The 18,448-nt window shown below is 36.5% G+C and overlaps 1 protein-coding gene across 1 annotated transcript in view; it reads left to right on the top strand.

Moving 5' to 3' along the window:
- COL19A1 (collagen type XIX alpha 1 chain) overlaps window positions 1-18,448 on the top strand; it is a 179,007-nt gene that overhangs the window by 2,008 nt on the left and 158,551 nt on the right. Inside the window, exons 2-3 of the mRNA XM_088539915.1 lie at window positions 5,597-5,671; window positions 6,205-6,304. Coding sequence (XP_088396041.1) covers window positions 5,597-5,671; window positions 6,205-6,304 — 175 coding nt within the window. The remainder of the gene's footprint in view (window positions 1-5,596; window positions 5,672-6,204; window positions 6,305-18,448) is intronic.

Here is an 18,448-nt window from a genome sequence, read left to right as displayed (position 1 = left end):
ATCTACCTTACTAGTCTGAGCATTTTTTAACAAAATTGTCTTGTTCTAGTTTGATACATTTTATGCATATGAAACTGTTAGAAATCAAAAGTGCTCTCATCTCAAGGAAGAGGGCCAAGTCTATTTGTGTTGTGCTTGAATCAAGATCCTATTTTGGAAAGTAAAATGGATTTAATGGATGTAAAGTAGACATGTAAAATGAACATTAAAAAAAAAAGACAGAAATACTTTATTTTTATTTGTTTTTGATTTTTTTTCTTTCATTAACTGACTCTTTCGGTCCTTTGTTATCCCCTGTGTCAATTCTGCTTGTGCCCTTAAAAGACCTGCAAAGGCTAATCATTTACCAGAAGAGAACAATTACTGCTGAAGATTAAAATATAGCAAATTTAAGGGAGAGGATTAGGTTATAAATCTGAAGTTCAGGAGTTTTCCGTAATCGTGTTTTTGACTGGACTTCAAGAATAAAGTCTTTGTTTTTATTTCTTTATTGTCAACTGATTGCTCATTGTTAGGAGCATTTGGTTTGGAGCATAGATATTGAAATCTTCTCAAAGTGATACCCAGAGTTTCAAATTGATCATTCCTATTTTTTTATATGATGAACGTTAGTACTTCTGTTTCACTCCCAGATTATTGTTGCTTTGTTCAACTTCCTTTCACAATTTCTTCTCTTCAAAATGACTTGTTATCCCATGACAAATGTAGCATAAACAAAGTCCTGGGACTGTCAGCCACCATGAGTTTCCATTGCCTTTAGATGTGGAATGTGTTGTGAAAAGTGTTGGCTCTAGATCATAATTTCAGATAGGCACTTTAACCCAGATACAAGAATGCAGCTTTCCTTTTCAGTTTTCTTCCTCCAGTACGTAGATAATCCTCAAAGATGCTGCTTCTGTACTTACTCTTGTATAAAATGTATTTTTTAGATTTAAAGAGTTTAAACTCTCAAACTGAAGATGGCTGGATCCACAAATTATTGTTAATATTGTTAGTAGTGTTTAAGCTACCCTGCCACTGTTGGATTTTTTAGCTTGTAGTTAAATATTGAGGCGTCTCAGGCAGCGCATAAGGGGCTTTAGGTAACTAAGAAGGTGATTCATGAAAGCCTGTGTGCTGTGGGAAAGCCTAGTTAGTAAGTAGTGCTTTAGAAGGACCCCATACCACAGAGGGAAATATTCTCTGCTACACACATTCTCAGAGAGTGAGACCTGTGAAAATCTCTCCTTTTTATTTATTTTTTTTTCTTTTTTTTTTTCTCTCATGGAAAGGTAGAGAAAAAAAAATCAACTCTTATGGCCAAGATATTCACCATCCTGCTTTTTTGTTTTGTTTTCAAAAATCCTTCTTTTACAGGGGAAAATCCAACAACTAGAACTAGAGCTAGAACTTCTGTGATGTGGATTTCTTATTGTCTCCTGACAAAGTTACATTATTTACTAAAGCAAAATAATCCTTGAACATTTACTTTCCTGTATTGACAACATTCAGTCTTTCCTCTTCCCTTCTTTGGTTTAATTAAATCTTTATTTTTTTTAATTCAATATGAAGCATCTTCCAATTTGAAAGAGGAAAAAAAATTGCTCCTGATTTTCTGGTTGCCTTGTTCCTGGTACTGCAGACATGAAGGAGATGTGAGTTCTTGACCCTGTTTAAAAACAGGATTCTCAACTTCGGTGTGAACACCTTAAAACTGGATGTATTAGATATTGCTGACGCACATGGGCATGCCATGAACTCCAAAGAATTTCAAAGAATTCCGAAGAATTTCATTCTGCCTGCCTTTATATGAAGGCTGATCCAGTTAGAGTGTGAGGCTTTGGATCCTCAGCTAATTGGGGATTCTTCCTGGAGCTTAGATTTGCCACAGAGTGTGGGAACGTGTTAGGCAGGGCTTTGCTGTTGGACTGCAAAGCCCAGCGCATTTGGTTGTTGTCTTTGCTGCACGCAGAATGACCACATCGGTGGGGTTAGATAGCCCCAAAAATTTCACCTGCCTGTAAGCTTCACTTATAAAATAGCACGGAGGTACTTGTACAGTGAATCTAGCCATTACGAGTTACATCTAAGCTAGCGAGGCCAAGAGGGCTGTTCCCAGTTAGGATGTGCATTCAAGAGATTCGCGTAAGACTGAGGCCCAAGAGGGCACCAGTGTCTCCCGCCTCCTAGTTTCCATAGAAAGGAGAGCTGGGCAGGGGGTGGAGGTAGAAGCTGCAGCATCCCTTAGTGGGTGCTCTTGCTCCATCCGGGAATTCAGGGGGTGTCATGGTGTGTTCCAGTAGATAAGTCTAGATGTAGCCCCATTACTTGGAGTTTATTTTTCTGCAAAATGTTATTATAAAAAAGCTTCTCTTAGTAGTGTCATGCTCAAGAGAGCTACAGATCACAATGACTTGTGATCAGCCTGCTTGATTGACATAGTTTTATGTTACAATATGTTGCTAATAAATATGTTGATCTTAAGTAAGATCTTATAGTAGAGCTCATTTAGCTCTTAACTCAAAGGTTAAGATCTGTGATCTTAATGAGTAGCAAATTTCATTAATTTATAGATATGTTACACTTCAGCTTTCGAGTCACCATTTTGATATGAATTGTGGGTCTTAAACCAGACAAAGCAGTTTTACCACATGTAGAATAATCTACTGTGTAAATGTAAGCTTGTTCTTCATGCTGCTGCATGTGTTGCTGTATTACTACAGGGCAGGTAGTTGCATGGCTTCCATGCCTGGATTAGCGATAAGGATTTGTCTTGGTCTTTTTTCTTTTTCTTTCCTGACTTCCTTCATGCAGATCTTCTAATTCAGCTACCTGTGGGCAGAATTAGTAAACTCTGTTTTTGTCTCGGACCAAAAGGAATTATTGTAGCTTTTGTAGCACTACTAAAAGTCTTGGAAGAGACTTAATTTTTGTCTTCATAAACTATAACTACAGAAAGAATTTTCATCAATCTATAACACTAAGAGTTATCGGTCTTGGTTTGGAAAGCTTCCAGTTTTAATATTTTAATCTTTTGCCTTAGCTCTCTAGTAGAATAGTATTGTGCTAGAGAAGTGCATCAGCAGCACAAGATGGAAGAAGAATCATAGTAACCTCTTCAGCTTTTCTGGGGATATGGAATACAACCAAGCAAGTAACACTTACATGGCTGTGTATGCTGTGAGTGTTATGCCACCGATAAAAATAGGTCCACAGTCTGGTCTGTGGCATTTGAGGAATCATTGCTATCATCTGGATAGCACAGAAATTAAGGCTTGATTCTTTATTTGGATATAGGAGAAAGGGGATGGAGGGAATAAGCTGCAACTTGCTGCTCCTTAGCTGCTCAGCCTTCAAACAAGTTAATGCTGTAAAATGTTTTTTTTGTTTTGTTTTGTCTTCCCCCGCCAAGTTCCCGTAGACACGTAGACCTTACTATAGTTGTTTCTGTTGAAATCTTGGTCTTATATGTAAAAATTTGGATGGAAACATGGAATTAAAATAATGTTTTTCAGTGCATATGTGAAATGATGTTGTGACTTCAACCATCGTAGGTGTCTTTTACACCAATTATTACTTGTAGTTACACTTGTGTAAAATTACTGCCGTATTCGCTACCGGAGTGGCCATAGATAAAAATCTATAGTTTTTAATTTAGTAATCTGCATTAATGATTTACAACTAGATCTGCATATTAAAGAGTGTCTAAGGTGAGTCTGGTTTGGTTGCTTAGGGTGTGCACATCAACTAGAATATTGAAAGTCCTGTATTATTACTACATAATGTTACTATGTCGTTCAAGTGAATGCATTTCACACTACATAAAACTCCTTCTAAAATAAGAGAATTGAAAGATTTAATTTTGGATTCTGAGATTTCAGCATGAGTTCTAGCAGTTCTGCATCTGTTATGGGGAAATGGAATTTACAGTAGCTGTTCTTAATGCATATGTTTCTCCTCATTTCGATCCCTCATGAAATTTCATATACATATATATTTAGTGTACATATGAAGCAAAGAATATGGCATCTTTGTGCCTTTGAAATAAATCCACTTACAAATTACTTCAAATTGTATTTGCAGCATAAAGGACGTGTTATTGAGCAGAATTTGATGCATCTTGCAAAAAACTGTCTCCACTCAATCTTTTCTTAAACACTTGACACGGGTTTCATTTACCATGTTGTTAGAAAAGTGCTTCTTTATTCTATAAGTTACTTCATCTTTTTTGTTGTCTCCAACTAGCCATTTGTGTTCTAGATCAAACACTAATGCATTTAATAAACTTAAGACACATGAAGGATAATATGCTTTCTACATTACTGCAGAATGAACGAAAAATGTAATGTACTTTCAAATTATAAATACAGCTATTTTAAATGTCAAGGTTCAGTCTGCATACTATTGGCATTTTTAAAATATAGATGATTTCTAGGTTAACACTAGGCCATTCCTCCTTGCGTTTTTCACTGAATTGACACTTTGGAAAGCCCATCGTCCTTCGCTGTTTAGTAACTGAAGACAACTTGGCAGTCTTTTTAGTCACCTCAGCTCAACACAGAGCTCTGTGCTTAGTAGGTACATGTGCCAAATCCTGCTTGTCGTCTGCCTTTTGATAGTTTCAATAGGATTTAGTGGGGATATTTGTAAAGCTCATTAAAGAATAGGCTCCGTTTCAGGCTTGTGCACAAAAGAAACATTTCCCTATGGCTGCATCATAAAAATGTTTTTAATCTATGTGTATATATGTGCATGCATATGCATGTATGTGTATGTACATATATAAAAAATATAAAATAACTTTATGAGGAGGATACTACATATTAATAGTATATTAAAACTGTTAGAATTATCCTTTGAATTTACTATGTTCCAAATATTAGAACATCCTGCTTGTTTACTTAAACATGTTGATTCAGACTTAATACCCAGAAAAGCTGCTTACTTTTTAACAGCTTTTTCAAAACATAAATATTGTTTTCATTGCTTATATACTGGCATTTCTGCTAATCCACATTTTGAAATTAGTGTTCCCCAAAGTAATAATAGATTATTGCCATGGTAATCCAGCATTTATGCTTTTTTTTTTTTTGAATTTTCATTGTAATATTTTCCTTACTGAGAAGAAAAAAAAATACAGATTTCCTTGTACTTAATCTGCTCAGAAATATTAAAAATTTGCAAAAGATGTTTATGCTTTATATGGAGCTTTGTAAGAATTTGGTATTTTTTCTTCTGGTTATATTATTCATGTGAGCTTTAATTATCAGTTGAATTAAATATGATAAAATTTTTTTATATCATTTTATATCATAAAACATTTGTTTATATTAAAGGTGTATTATGAGTATTAGCAATGTATTATAGTATATGTATCATAGTAGGTATATTACAAGTTTAGTATCAATACCTCATAATACACTTAATGAAAAATGTCATTGCTGTTATTTATATTATAGAGTTCGAGTGGTTCTTTAATCCTAAAGATAGATAAAAGCCAAATTTCCTGTTAAGATTGCTGACTACAGTTTATTCTGTTTTATGACAGATATTACAAGCACTAATTCTTTGTTATTTGATAAATGTTTAAGGTACATTCTTATCTATTCTTTTGAAGGTGCAGCATGCCCTGTGCTAAGAACAGCTGCCCATCAGCTCAGAGAAGCCAGTCGAGAGCATCTTGGTGTTTCAGGTAAATTACTTCAGTTAATAGAAAGAGGAAAGTATCAAAATTATTTTGCCTGCAATGGATGTAATCGTCGTCCTGCTGAGGCTGTCTTGTAAAGCTGTAGAAGAATAATACAGCCTGCCACTCCCTTGCTCCAAAACTGTTTTTAGTTTTAGAAAAGTGAAGGTTGGTCAAAATCAGAACCTGTTGTTTCTGAAAGATACTGTTTTGAATTCTCTATGTGCATTCATTTCCATTCTCTTCTCAAATGTGCTGCAGCTCTGAACTACAGATGTTCTTATTAGTTCAGATGATAAAAGGAAATAATGGATGCATTTCTCAGAGGTTGGAAAGTTAGGAACTGCTGGAATTCTGCACTGAAATTTTCTCCATTGAGAAAATGAATGTTGGAATATTCTGTGACCTAAAGTACTGGATTTCAAAATAACGCATTGGTCTGTACTCTAGAAAGTCACCAAACATGCTAAAAATCAATACCTCCCGTCAGTTTTTAAAATTGCATTAAATAAACTAAATCAGTAAATCATATTTTGCAGGGTTTGATCTAGCAGAAAGCTTTTCTTTGAGGCAAACGTCTTGTGGAGGGGAAAAAGTCTGTTTTAAACTGGGAAGCGCACCTCTCATCAGAGACACAAAGTAAGTAACTTCTTAAGATCAATATCTAGGTAGAAAATTAATTGCATGTGTCTTATTCATTCTCCAAACATGATTCTGATATTGAAAACTTTGCCTTTTATACAGAATGATTATAAGACAAAGAATGAACATTATGCTTCATAATATAATTAGTGTTTCCCTGGCTGTACTTTTTTTCTTAATGAAATGGTTTCCCCTGTCTCTCATTACTGCTTGAAGGGATAAAGACAGAAAGATGGTCACCGTTTCCTCAGAAGCTACACTTTCATGTAGATCTTTTTTTCAGTGAGATTGACAAAATGCCGTAGTCCTTAGTGATCACAGGAGATGAAACAACATCCTAGCATAACACAGAATGAAAAGAAAGGCAGACATCATATGGAAAATTAAAAGGAAGATGAGAGAGCAAGGTAAAATGAAATTGGTTGGATTTATACTTGCATTGGGGCAAGGAAATGGAGAAAAGCAGTTTGATTTCCCCACCCTTAGACAGTGGAGAGAGAGAAAGTCCTCTTGGAGCTTTTTGGTTGCAGTGCACTCTCAGTCATGAGGTTCTTGTGTCTGTACAACATGTTCCTGAGATGACGTGGGAAGTAAATGTATTCCCATGTTTTCAGGTTGGGTGTTCTCTGTTGAGGATGGGTTCCCAGGTTGGGTTCTGGCTCCAGGTTGTACAAAAAGAAATACACCCATGCCTGCCAGATTCCCTTTTGCTTGGGGCCTGGGCAGGGCAAGGAGGAGTTGTGGGGCAGCATGACACCAGGGACAGGTGGAGAAGTTTCACAGAAACCTAGACATGAAGCAAAATGATCCCTGGGACTGTTAAAATAAACAACTCCAGATAGATTGTCTATGTTAATAGCTTATAAATTATCCTGAGATACTAGAAATACAAGATGAATGTGGTTGGGTAATTCATTAAAATTACACAAAATAATCTCTTCTTTAAAAAAAACCTTGAGTTTTCACTATTATATGGAGAAATGAAGACTCTAGATAAGATCAATATTCAGAGAGCTTTATTTTCAGTAAGATCTTACCAGTATTACCAGGATTGATTTTGCAGTAGCAGCTAGTGACAGTAGGTACAACTCATGCAAATGTTTACTAAAATTGTTTTGAAAATAAGAAACTGTTATTTATTCATTATTAATTTCCCTTATGTTTATATTGTCAATATGAATATGAGGGGAATATGAGAATATGGTAGAGTAGAAAATCAAGGCAATAGCAGAAAAAGTGTGGCAATTTTCCTTTTTTAGGAATAGGAGGGTGAGTAGAGTTTAGCTCTGTGCAGTCAGGAAGAGAAATGCATGTATGCAAGATGATTAATTTCCTGAAATTGTTAGAAAATTGATGGCCAAAAAAGGGAGTGAAGAGAGCTAGAAATTATAAGAAGAAACAAAGGGAAAATTCATGATGTTAAGGCGTTATTTCTGAGGATGTGATGAGGAGGTTAACTCATGATGGTGAGGTTGAAAAATACCAAGTTTTTTTCTTCCCCCCCGCCCCCCCTTTTTTTTTTTTTTTTTTTTAATTGCTTGGCCTGAATATCAGTGTCTATGCTTTACTGCCATATTTTAAAAGCATTTATTAATAAAGGCAGTGAAAATGGGAGGATTTGTCATGGCTAATGGCTGCTGCTTAGTAAAGCCTTAACTCCTAGCAATTAGAATGGAAATATTGCAGAAAACTACATAAATATTGCATAAATTAAATAAAAATTACATAAATATTACCTTTTTATTTTACTTTTTTTATTGCATGGGAGAGAAATCTAAACATTTTTCTTTTCTTTTTTTCTATCCATTGGGCCTTTTGGATGTTGGAAGACTATTTCAGACACAAAAATCCCTCTGAATTGTTTCCTTGCATATGTATTAACAAGAACAAAACTAAAAAGAAAATCTTTTCAGTCCTCCTTACCAATATTTGTATCCAATGGATAAGCATGTCTGCTGGATGAAGTAGCTGGAATAATTATCAATGAAATATGTAACGGTGCTTAAATATATAGTTAGGCTAAAAAATAGTATCTTGTTAATGATGTTATTAAGGGACAAACTGAGCTTCTTTGTCACCTTGGCGTAGAAGTAAAAAGTTCCTCTCCATATACCTCCATGAACAAAAAAAGAGCTATATTTTCAATAAAATCTAGGTATTAAAGAATTTACATTAAATAGTAGTTCTTAGTGGAAATAGCCACTAAGTCTGGTTTTACTTTTTTTTTTTTTTTTTTTTTTAAACTTGTTATCAAAGAGAAATGGAAGCCATAAATGAAAACCATGTTTTTAATTATTATTTAAAATGTTACGTGTGTAATAGCTTTCTGTTATTGAAATAAGACTTCAGACGAGATTTAATAAAATGTATGAGATGCTCTTCTGAGCTTCTGAGTTGGTTTTAAAAATATGGGAAGATGGCAATTAGAAGCTATGCACTTGACATAATAGAGTCACTGTGAGGGATGATGAGGAAATCAAACATCTAATATCAAGGCTTTATAATTTATCTCTTCGCACTTGCCCACGTACAGTATCATGTACTATATTCCTTTTATTTCAAGCTCCTTTTCTTACATTATGTCAAACTGAGTAGCGGTAGGCCCTGTGTGTTGCCAGATGCACGAAGGTTTTCAGGATCATCTTGCCTCAGAAAATATGTGAGCAGACGTGGTGTGCAGTAAGCAGCAGAACAGCGTTTGTTATCCTTCCTGCAGGAAACTCGGAGTATCTGATTAAGCTGACTAGCAAGGATCGGGTAACTTGGCACGTCTCCTCTTGCATTTCATTCATGCAGTTGCAGGGTGGGTAATTGAGAGCGATGCTGGCCCCTTTTTTTTCTGTGATGGCATTTTTTTTTTTCAATGGACATGGAGTAGTGTTGCTCCTATTTATATGTTGTAAATAATTTACAATACACTGTTAGTGCGGGGAGTTAATTGTGGTGAATTTTAATTTTATCTCTTGACCTCAACTCTTTTTTGAGGGTAACTTGTTAGGTATATTGCCTTGTGATAGGAGGTTGGTTACCTTTTTTTTTTAATACCACATATTATCAATCTTAATTTCTTTTTATTCTATTATATCTTTAAGATCAAAGAAGGGCTCTAAAATATCATGAGTTATGCATTGCCCTTTGTACTTGAATGCTAATAGAAGTTGTTTCTGAGTAAAGTTGCATAACTGGGCCTTGGAATCAAAAAGAAAATCACATTAAAATAGAAATATGCAGACAATTAACTATACAGTTATAATAGTAGTCGTGATATAATGTTTTCATTCTGTTTCCAAAAGCCTGTTATGGTGACAGGTTTTTGGTAGCTGCAGTTTAATAAGCGTTGCCTGTGTGGTGGGTTGCAGTTACAGCAGAGACCTTGCGGGCAAAAGCAGCACAGAGCCCTGTGCCATTAGCAGCTGCGGGAGATCTGCCTTGGCCACTTGGAGCTGCAGGACACGAGGACTTTTAGGCTGATCTTTGTTCTTTAGCTCCCTGAGAGTTTGTACTGGAATAGTTTTATTGTCCTTTTCTAAAGGCGCATCCGATGTCGATCGCTCCTCTTCTGGCCCTGGCCCCTCTGTGTTGCTGCTGGGCTGTCCCATCTCCTCTGCAGCACATGCGCAGAGCCATTGCAGGAGATGAGAAGTTGATTTTGAGCGAGTCTCGGAATGTTTTTGACACTATCAAATCTTAATGGTATAGTCACTGCTTCCTCATTTTATAGTTGGGCTCAATAAATCATTTTAACTTGCTGAAGAGTTTGTGCTAGGCTGGTGCTTGATCTCAGAAGCACAGCGGTTGGATTTACCCTCATGACTTTTAAATGAATTTTTCAACTTTCAATTCAAGATATCAAGAAAGAGCTTGGATTTATTCTGTATTTGGAGTATGATGCTTCATCAGCAAGGCTGTTGTCCCCTGCTCCCAAAAAAGCAGTGAATCTTTTCAGAGAAAGCTTCACTCCCAGTAACTGAGCGCAGAAATACTGATAGCTTTTTAGACTGTGTATTCCAGCTTCGAGGGTTGTTTCTGTTAAGAAGAAAAACTGATGATGAAAGAACTTTTCTGGGTTTGTTCCTTTGTCTATCATGCTAAGCTTAACTGCAAAAAAAAAAAAAAAAAAAAAAAAAAGGCAGCCCAGATTTCTGCTTTCTGCTTGGGCCAGAGTCAGCATCAAGCAGAGGAGATTTTTGAATTGGCTGTTCGACGCTGCCTTCTAGCAAGCACCCTGCCCCCCAAAGGCACCTCTGGTGCCTTCGCGAGCAATGCTTTTGCTGAGTCTACTTTACTCAAGAAAATAATACCCAGCTCCCTGCATCAAACACCCTTAAAATAATTCTGCTTTTGAAAATAATGCAGTTTATTCAAAATAGCAGGGAAGCGCCTCCTCTATTTGGTGGCAGTAGCTGTGGACAGTAAGTTAAGCAGTTTCAGTCTGTGCCTCCATGTAGTCCTGTTAAGCCATTGGTCTGCTTAAATATTAGGTAGTTATGTAAGAGACCACCCCTCCCTTCCTATCACAGATTTTTTTTTTTAATCTTTTTTTTTAGAGATTATTTGAAGTATTTGAGCCAACAATACTGAGATTGAAATGTCTGGTATTTTGGTTGCAGGGTATTTTCAAGAAAAGGGCCTTGTCTCTGGAATTTACTTCCTGAGTCTAGGAGCCTGAATTTAGTGCAAATCCTGGTGCTTTCCTCAGGTCTTTCAAAGCAGTGGATGAGAAACTGCAGTGATAAAGTTCTTTTTCTGTTTGCAGTTAAAGGTGCTGCAATTGTGTCCTTTGTGGGCATTTCCAGGATTCTCAAAATGTCCTGCATTTTATAAATTATAAAGAAGTAGAATACAAGGGTTACTGTAAAAATAACAACTTACAGCTCTAGCTATTGTATGGTTACCAATTATTTCTTCTTATAAGCAAGAGGGCTGAGGCATCTCACTGTTTAAAAACAATAGGAAAAGGCTTCTTTTAAATATCAAAAACATGTGAATGCCTTTTTTATTTTTTCTGCGTATTTGGATTATTACTGTTCACTCCTACTGAGCTGTTTGTACCTGAGAAGCACCAAGATGTTTTATAAGATCTAAGAATTGGGCATTAATTGCTATATTAGGCTTTATTTGCTAAATATGTAATATATGATCATCTCGTAATTCAGTGTGCAACTTTGTAAAAAGAATTGGCAAAGCTAAAATAATAACAGATATTGGAAGGGGGAGGAGTAGTCTATATTTTAAAATGTATAGTACTTACATTGAGAGCAGACTGTGAGGCAATAGAGAGAAAATTTACAGGCTGTAAAGTGCCTTTGCTATACGTTCATCCAGTGGTTCTGTTAGTTTGCTACCTGTCTCTTTTCACCCTGACGTGTGAGCAGTGTGGGGAATGGGGACCCACAGAAAGGTCAGTGGTCTCCTGCACACTCAGCATGGCCTGCTGCCCTGAGAGTGCACATTTCACAAAGGATCCTTTCCTTTATGGCAAGGACAGTATTTCGGGGAAAAAAGAGTGCCTGAGCAGTTCCAGTGTTCCTTGGTGCTGCCCTGGGGAATTCCTCATGTGTTTATTTTCTTCTGACAGTGATCATTAGTTGAAGTGAGCCATAAGTCACTCCTGATCGTAGGAGACCTCTGCAAGAGCTTATATGTCTCTTTCTTATTCTCTCCCAAGCTTACTAAATTTTAAAAGCTTTTGAATGTTATCTTATTTCTTTTTTGGCTGTCATCTTTGAATAAATAAGCCCCCCAAAAGTAAGTACAAGAAAACACTATAGATCAATGACAGGGATGCTGATTTGGTTTTGAAAAGACCTCTAGTCAGAAAAAAAAAATACACCAATAATATAATTCCGAAATTAATAGTTTCTAGTAACCAAGAGTAAATACGTGTATGTGCAGTAATGCCGTATGCAGGCGCACACACTTCACTGAAATGTGCTGGATATTGTGCGTGCAGCTGAACATAGACCTTGGAGCCATATAATGTAGTGTATATATTTAGAAATTGAAAAATAATTTATCTGTTTTGCTGATTGGGCGAAGAGGATTCATGTGTCTTTGTGAAAATCATGCAGCTTGTCTTGCTGAAGCAGGGGTGTAATGTATCAGCAGACTGAAAAAACTGATATAACAGTTTGTGAAATGTTGTTTGCATTAACTAGGCAGTCAAACATTCCTTCTGTTGATTCAAGTTGTACCTGCAAAAAGGTGTTTGTGCTGATACAACTGTTTCTACACTGGAGCCTTTGTATTTTAAAGATGTCATAAATAATCACTCCTGCCTCCCTCCTATCTTGCCTCCCAAATTGGTAGTACTGTGGCAGAAAAAATATAGAATTTTTAGTGTTTCTGTCTAAAAATAGTTTATGGGCTTTCTCACAGTGAAGCTGCTTGATGTGTTTTTCATTACCCTGATTTTTCATTTATTTACAGTTGGTTGTGAAAGATTTTTGGCCTCTAGCATTTCTTTGTGGTTAGCTCTTTGCATTTTTTTTTTAATGGATGAAGGAGATAAATTAGCAAGCATTTAAAAATGCTGCTTTAAATTTGCATGAACAGTATGTTTTATGCCCTGGATTTTTCACTGTGAGACCTAGGTCTCAAACTGATTTTGGTCATACACGTACAGAACACGGTCATTTCAACCTCATCATCTACTAAGTGTTTGTCACATCACAAAATCATTCCAGAACTTGGAATGAAAATTATATTCTTGTAATCTAAAGAAATTAACTGCTAGTGTACAGCCATCAGTATGTTAACAGGACCATGTGCAAGAGCTCATAAGTTATTTCTGTATTTTAGTCAATATGACTATCGGCAGAATTTCAGAATTCTAAAAAGCAGAATATCCTAAAAATACTCTGCCGTTGAGCATAACAATACAGACCTTGAAGAATTTGTTGACAGTTTCTAATATGATATTAAATTATTAACTGTCACATGAAAATGCACGTATTATTTATTTTGGGGATAAGGCTGCTGCTCATTGCTCTCCAAATAATATTACTGTTAAGTAACCTATCAAGGACTTGATAGATTTTTGATTTATCTCTGATATTTTGCCTTCTCTCTGTGCTCTGTACTGACTTTAATAAGAAGTATGTATGCTATAGATTTATAGTGAATATTGATGCTTACCCCAAATAAATATGGTTGAATGCATATCTTAAAAATGAGTGAATGACTAAAGAGCACTAGGTTTGATTTGAGCAGGTTCTGAGAACCGACCATGTTGACAGCACCTCCAAAATGCTGTGCCTCAAATCTTGTTTTTTTTATGTTCTTAAGGGATCTGTCTCTGGACAAGCAGTTCAGAACGCTAGGTGCCTACCAATCTAAAGAAGCCTACGAAACTAAATTAAAAAAAGAGAATAATATTCACCAAAAGCAATATTCACAATAATAGAAATGGTTTGCTCCACCTTCAGGAAGGGGATGTGTGCTTCCAGGACTGGCCTGCTGGATATGCTTATTCTGAACTACAACAAATTAAAGTAATTGCTGTTGCCCAGCATTGACATCTTGCAGCTGACAAATACAGGATTGATAGATAACGCTCAAGCATTTTGCATGGATAAGTGTTGTTTGGAAAGCTGTTCTTTTGGGTAAGAAAAGGGTGTTGTAGTGCAGCAACTTTCTTGGCAAATATTAACTTCCTGTGAAGTAAAGCAAATAAAAACCAAGAATGTTCAACAAAAGAAGTTTGAGTCCTCTATGAGTGGTAATATGTTGTATAGATAGTGACTCTGAAGAACAACCATGTGGAACAGAGATATCTCAAGAAAATGTATCACGACAGGAAGAAAAACTAAACAGAAAATATGTCATAGCAGAAATTTAATAACGAAACCGTATATGATGACTTGAATGTCTGAAAATGTTAGATGCAAGAAATGCTATCAGACATCTGTATTTACTTAAAAAGGACTGTAGACTTTGAAAATTTTTTTGATTTTTCTAAGTTGCATTCCTTGCCAAAGGAGTTCGTTTAAATTCAGGAAGAACTAAATACTTACATTTCTATTAGAATGTGGAGACAGATACGTTACCAGGAAATTACATAAGCTTAAGTTTGGGTTGTTGCGAAAATGTTAGCATTTAAAAAAAAAAAAAAAGGGGGGGGGGGGCAAAAAACCCCCCAACCCCCCCCCATGATTCAAGATAGCTGATATGATTTCATGGAAAGGGAATGTCATGACTCATTAGATGGTTGGAATTCTTGAAAGATTTAAGTGTTACAACATTGCCTCACTTCATTGCTCTAGTTAAGGACCAGTTAGCATTATTAATGTGAATCCCCATTATGACTTAAGATGACATTATTTTACTGCATCCCGACTTTTACTGTCGCTATTCAGTGTCGTCTCTTTGCATGTGTTATGTTGGATTGATTTAGTCTTAATACACAAATATGTGTATTTCTTTAACAAATCATGATGTTAACAGATTTTAATATAGATTCCCATCAAAATGAGTACTCAAGTCGATTGTCAGCCAAGTAATTTAAATGGTGAGAGCAAATACATCAAAAATGGTGCTTTTGTTTGTCATAGGACAGTAAGTTAGTTACTTTTCAAAACTTCCAAAATACTTTCTTGCATCTTATTGCAGGATTGAATATTTACAAATGTATACAGTGCAAAATAGTAGTCATGTTTTCTCTACTGTTGAAAGTCTTCCACAATCTATCTGTTGGCTGTGTTTTCATAATAGGTAATATGTTTCAAGAATTTGTATCATGAGTGAAGTTTTCAGTCTCAGTGTTGAAAAATAAAACTATTATTCGTTCTACTTCTGGTACTTTCACAAAGAAATTACGTAGATGATTTAACCACAACTAGTGCCTTAGTTAATGGCTATACATATGCTGCTTTAATGCAATGGCATTTTTGCACAGTGGAGCCTTCACTGTATTTTGAAGAGTTCATAAATTCACAGCAACAAGCTCTCTTGTTTGGATATAAGGCATCTGGCCTGTTTCCCCAGCTTGGGGAAGACTCCTTATCATACCCTTTTCCATTTTTTTTTTTCCTTCCCTTTTCCCTTGAAATGTTAGCTCACTTATCCAAAGCTACCATTGCTGCTTGACTCTCCTTTCAATAGCCATCTTGGGTCTAATGCAAGAGCTTGTCCCCTATTTTAGCACCCCCCCCCCCTTTTTTTTTTTTTTTTTTTTTTTTTGATGTCTGTCTTAGCCCTTGAAAGAGGATACCTGGCCATTTCCCAGCTGGGTCAGATAGTAGCAGGGTTGGCTAGTTGCAGGTCCTTGGCCTGTCCTGTTAAACATAGTTGTGACTCAGTGGGTAGCAATGCAATGTTGATATTTTTTTTTTTTTTTAGCTTGATACATTTTAACCTCATTTAATCTGTAACTTGTTGAAATCTTGTTATTATAGAGAGTGTGAGAGATGAAGGCTAAGATATATGTACTTAGTTTTTTTTTAAATTTGATGTTAATTAAACAGCCCACTTCTAAGCCCTGAGGTTCTTTTCAGTTTTTGGAAATGAGTGCAGGTCTTTCCATGTAATGCAATCTTTTTGATCCTTTATTTGAATATTAATTTATTGCAAATCTGTAAGTGCGATCATCTGTTAGCAATTTTTACGAACAGTAGGATACTGTATTATTTATGTAGTTATCCTTCCAATTGTGAGCAGAATAGCAGGTTTAAATATGCATAGATTAGTCATGTTGTGTGTAGGGGGTGTTAAAGCCGAAGCATGTTCTCCCTCTGTAGCGTCACTGCTGCAGCTGACACAGCTACTTATTTCAGGTCAGTCTTCTGGTATCTGGTATCATAAACCTGCTTTGCTACTGCAGTGCCTTCTGTTGGTAACTTAATCTTCCCCACTCCTTATACCTTCTTTTTTTGGGGAGATCAGCTGGAACCAAAATGGATAGATATATCCATCCGTAGCAGTGCAGTAGGCTGCGATACCTTCAGGGTTGTCTGAGCCTTTCCTCTCAGCCGCTTCTTAGTGCGGCCAGCTCATGACTTCAGCCTGGAATGCATTTATTTGGAGGCAGTCCCGAATGCTGAGGAGGTAACAGTTATTCAAGTCATTAATTGAAGAGTTGAGGAAGAATGCTCCCCTTAGTTTGATTTTCTTGTGCTCCATACGGCAGTCCTTTAAGCTCCCTCTTTCCCCTCCCAGCCATAGTATTAGATTCACCGCAACAACGGATTTAATGAAAAGGATTGCTGCTTTGCAAGATGTGGTACCTTATAGATCAACAGCCCGAGTTGTCTAGGTCCTGGCCAAGTGTGCCATAACCAGGAAAGGAGGAAGAAGCTACCAAGTGTAACCTGAAGTTTGCCTTGCTAATACTTGTGCGTTTCATTGCATTATTGCAGAAAGCTATCAAATATTTGGTATTTGGCAGGGGGTGGGTGCAGCTAAAGCTTCAGGGTTCCTAGAAGGTGAATGTGTTGTAGTTGGGCAGCACAACACGTGCAGAAATGCACAGGGGAGCTCTGGTGAGACTGATGTGAGACACAGAGGGATGCAAATCCCTCGGCGGGCAGCCCTGCTTGGCACGGCTAGCCCTGCTGTGCAGCAAGCTGAAACAACAGTTCTACAGGATCAGCTCGTGTCTCCGGATGCCAGCGGGAGTGTCTGCGCAATGCTGGCATGTTGTCTCTGAAAGCCTTTATGAAAAGGTGGATGCTGAAATGTCGTAGCTTCTTCCTCTGGAGAATATATGAATGTATAGGCCAAGGAAACAGAAATGCCGTTTTTCTTTTTTCCTTCCTTGCCTCTCTCCTCCTCTGCCCGTCCCCGGTCCCAGAAAGTATGAAGCACCTCTTCTGTCTTCAGTATAAAAAGATCATGGCTGCAAATGGACAAATCTTCCACTCTAGTCTGCCTCTTTTGCTTTTTCAGACAACAGCAACCACTAATATCTACAAATAATTAACACTGTACCAATAGATTTGGTCTCAGGATAAGAAGCATGTAAAAATGCCTCTAGAGCAATTCTTGCTGCTAGCTGGCTTTCAGAGGTTACAGTGTTTTGTTCTTTTTCTAAAATCATCAGAGAGTTCCTTGCTCAGCTGAGTAACTCGTTCCACTCTAGATAATCATATTTAGCATAAGAACTTAATATCTCATTTACTTCAGAGGCTGCCAAATAGCATACTTTTTAAATAACTAGATCTGTTGTCTTTGTTCCCTTACTAGGAACAAACTAGAAGGGCCAAATTAGTTATAGAGCTGCTTGCGAAATCTCTAAATAAAGTCCCGGGGTAGATGTTGAAGGAATTATATAAGATTACTTTAAAGGTATTTGAATTCACATTTGTTCTCATGAATATTGCCATAATTGAAAAAGTCTATCACAATCGAATTTTGGGATGTTCGTCATGGCTAAATGGGATGAGTGACTATATAAAAATGTCAAAAGTTTGATACTGTTCTTGAATGATCTGAGGAAAACTTAAATCTCTGCTGTTCCTTTAAGCGAGCCTTAAAATGCTTTAAATTTTGAACGAAGACAGCCTCTTAGGATACAACCACAGAATCGCTGAAAGAAAGGACAAATCATCATGTTACTGCAGATTCCTCCACTCATATTACTCTCCAAAGAGAACGCTTTAGTTAGTTTATTTTGTGGATAGCTTGTCAAGAATATGTCAGACCCTCAGTAATTTCCTTATAGAGGACATCAATTTATTAATCTGATTTTGAACAAGGACAGAACTGAGGTTTCCTGGGACATTCATGTTGAATGATAAGACATGCATGCAATAGGAGATATTCCGTACAACAAATCGCAGTATTTGAAACATGTTAGAGCAGCTTAATTTACTGTGCAGCATTCAGGATAAAGTATGATAATTTAGAAGGGAAATGTGCTCTTCGAAAATATTATTTTATAGTGTGATACTGTTGCTAATTTCTGAGCACATGTATGGAATGGAAAAAAGAAGCTTTCATACTTTTCATTTTAAATTAAATGCATTACTAAGTGATAGAAAGAGTAAATGATTACAAATCACATATTCTTGCTTTCTTAATTGTTTCCCAGATACAAGGAAAGTTCACCGATTGCTTGGAGACCTATTTAGTTCATAAAACAAATAACCACGCTGAGCAAGGCAACTGTATTGTAACAAGTGTGGAAAGCTTCTTCCTACAAAA

The sequence above is a fragment of the Tinamus guttatus genome, unplaced genomic scaffold (genome assembly GCF_059628265.1).
Source record: "Tinamus guttatus ecotype Peru unplaced genomic scaffold, ASM5962826v1 Tinamus_guttatus_pri_ptg000051l, whole genome shotgun sequence".
In the NCBI taxonomy this organism is placed as follows: domain Eukaryota; kingdom Metazoa; phylum Chordata; class Aves; order Tinamiformes; family Tinamidae; genus Tinamus; species Tinamus guttatus.
The sequence above is the reverse complement of the archived record's forward strand: the minus strand, read 5'-3'. Positions and strand labels throughout refer to the sequence as shown.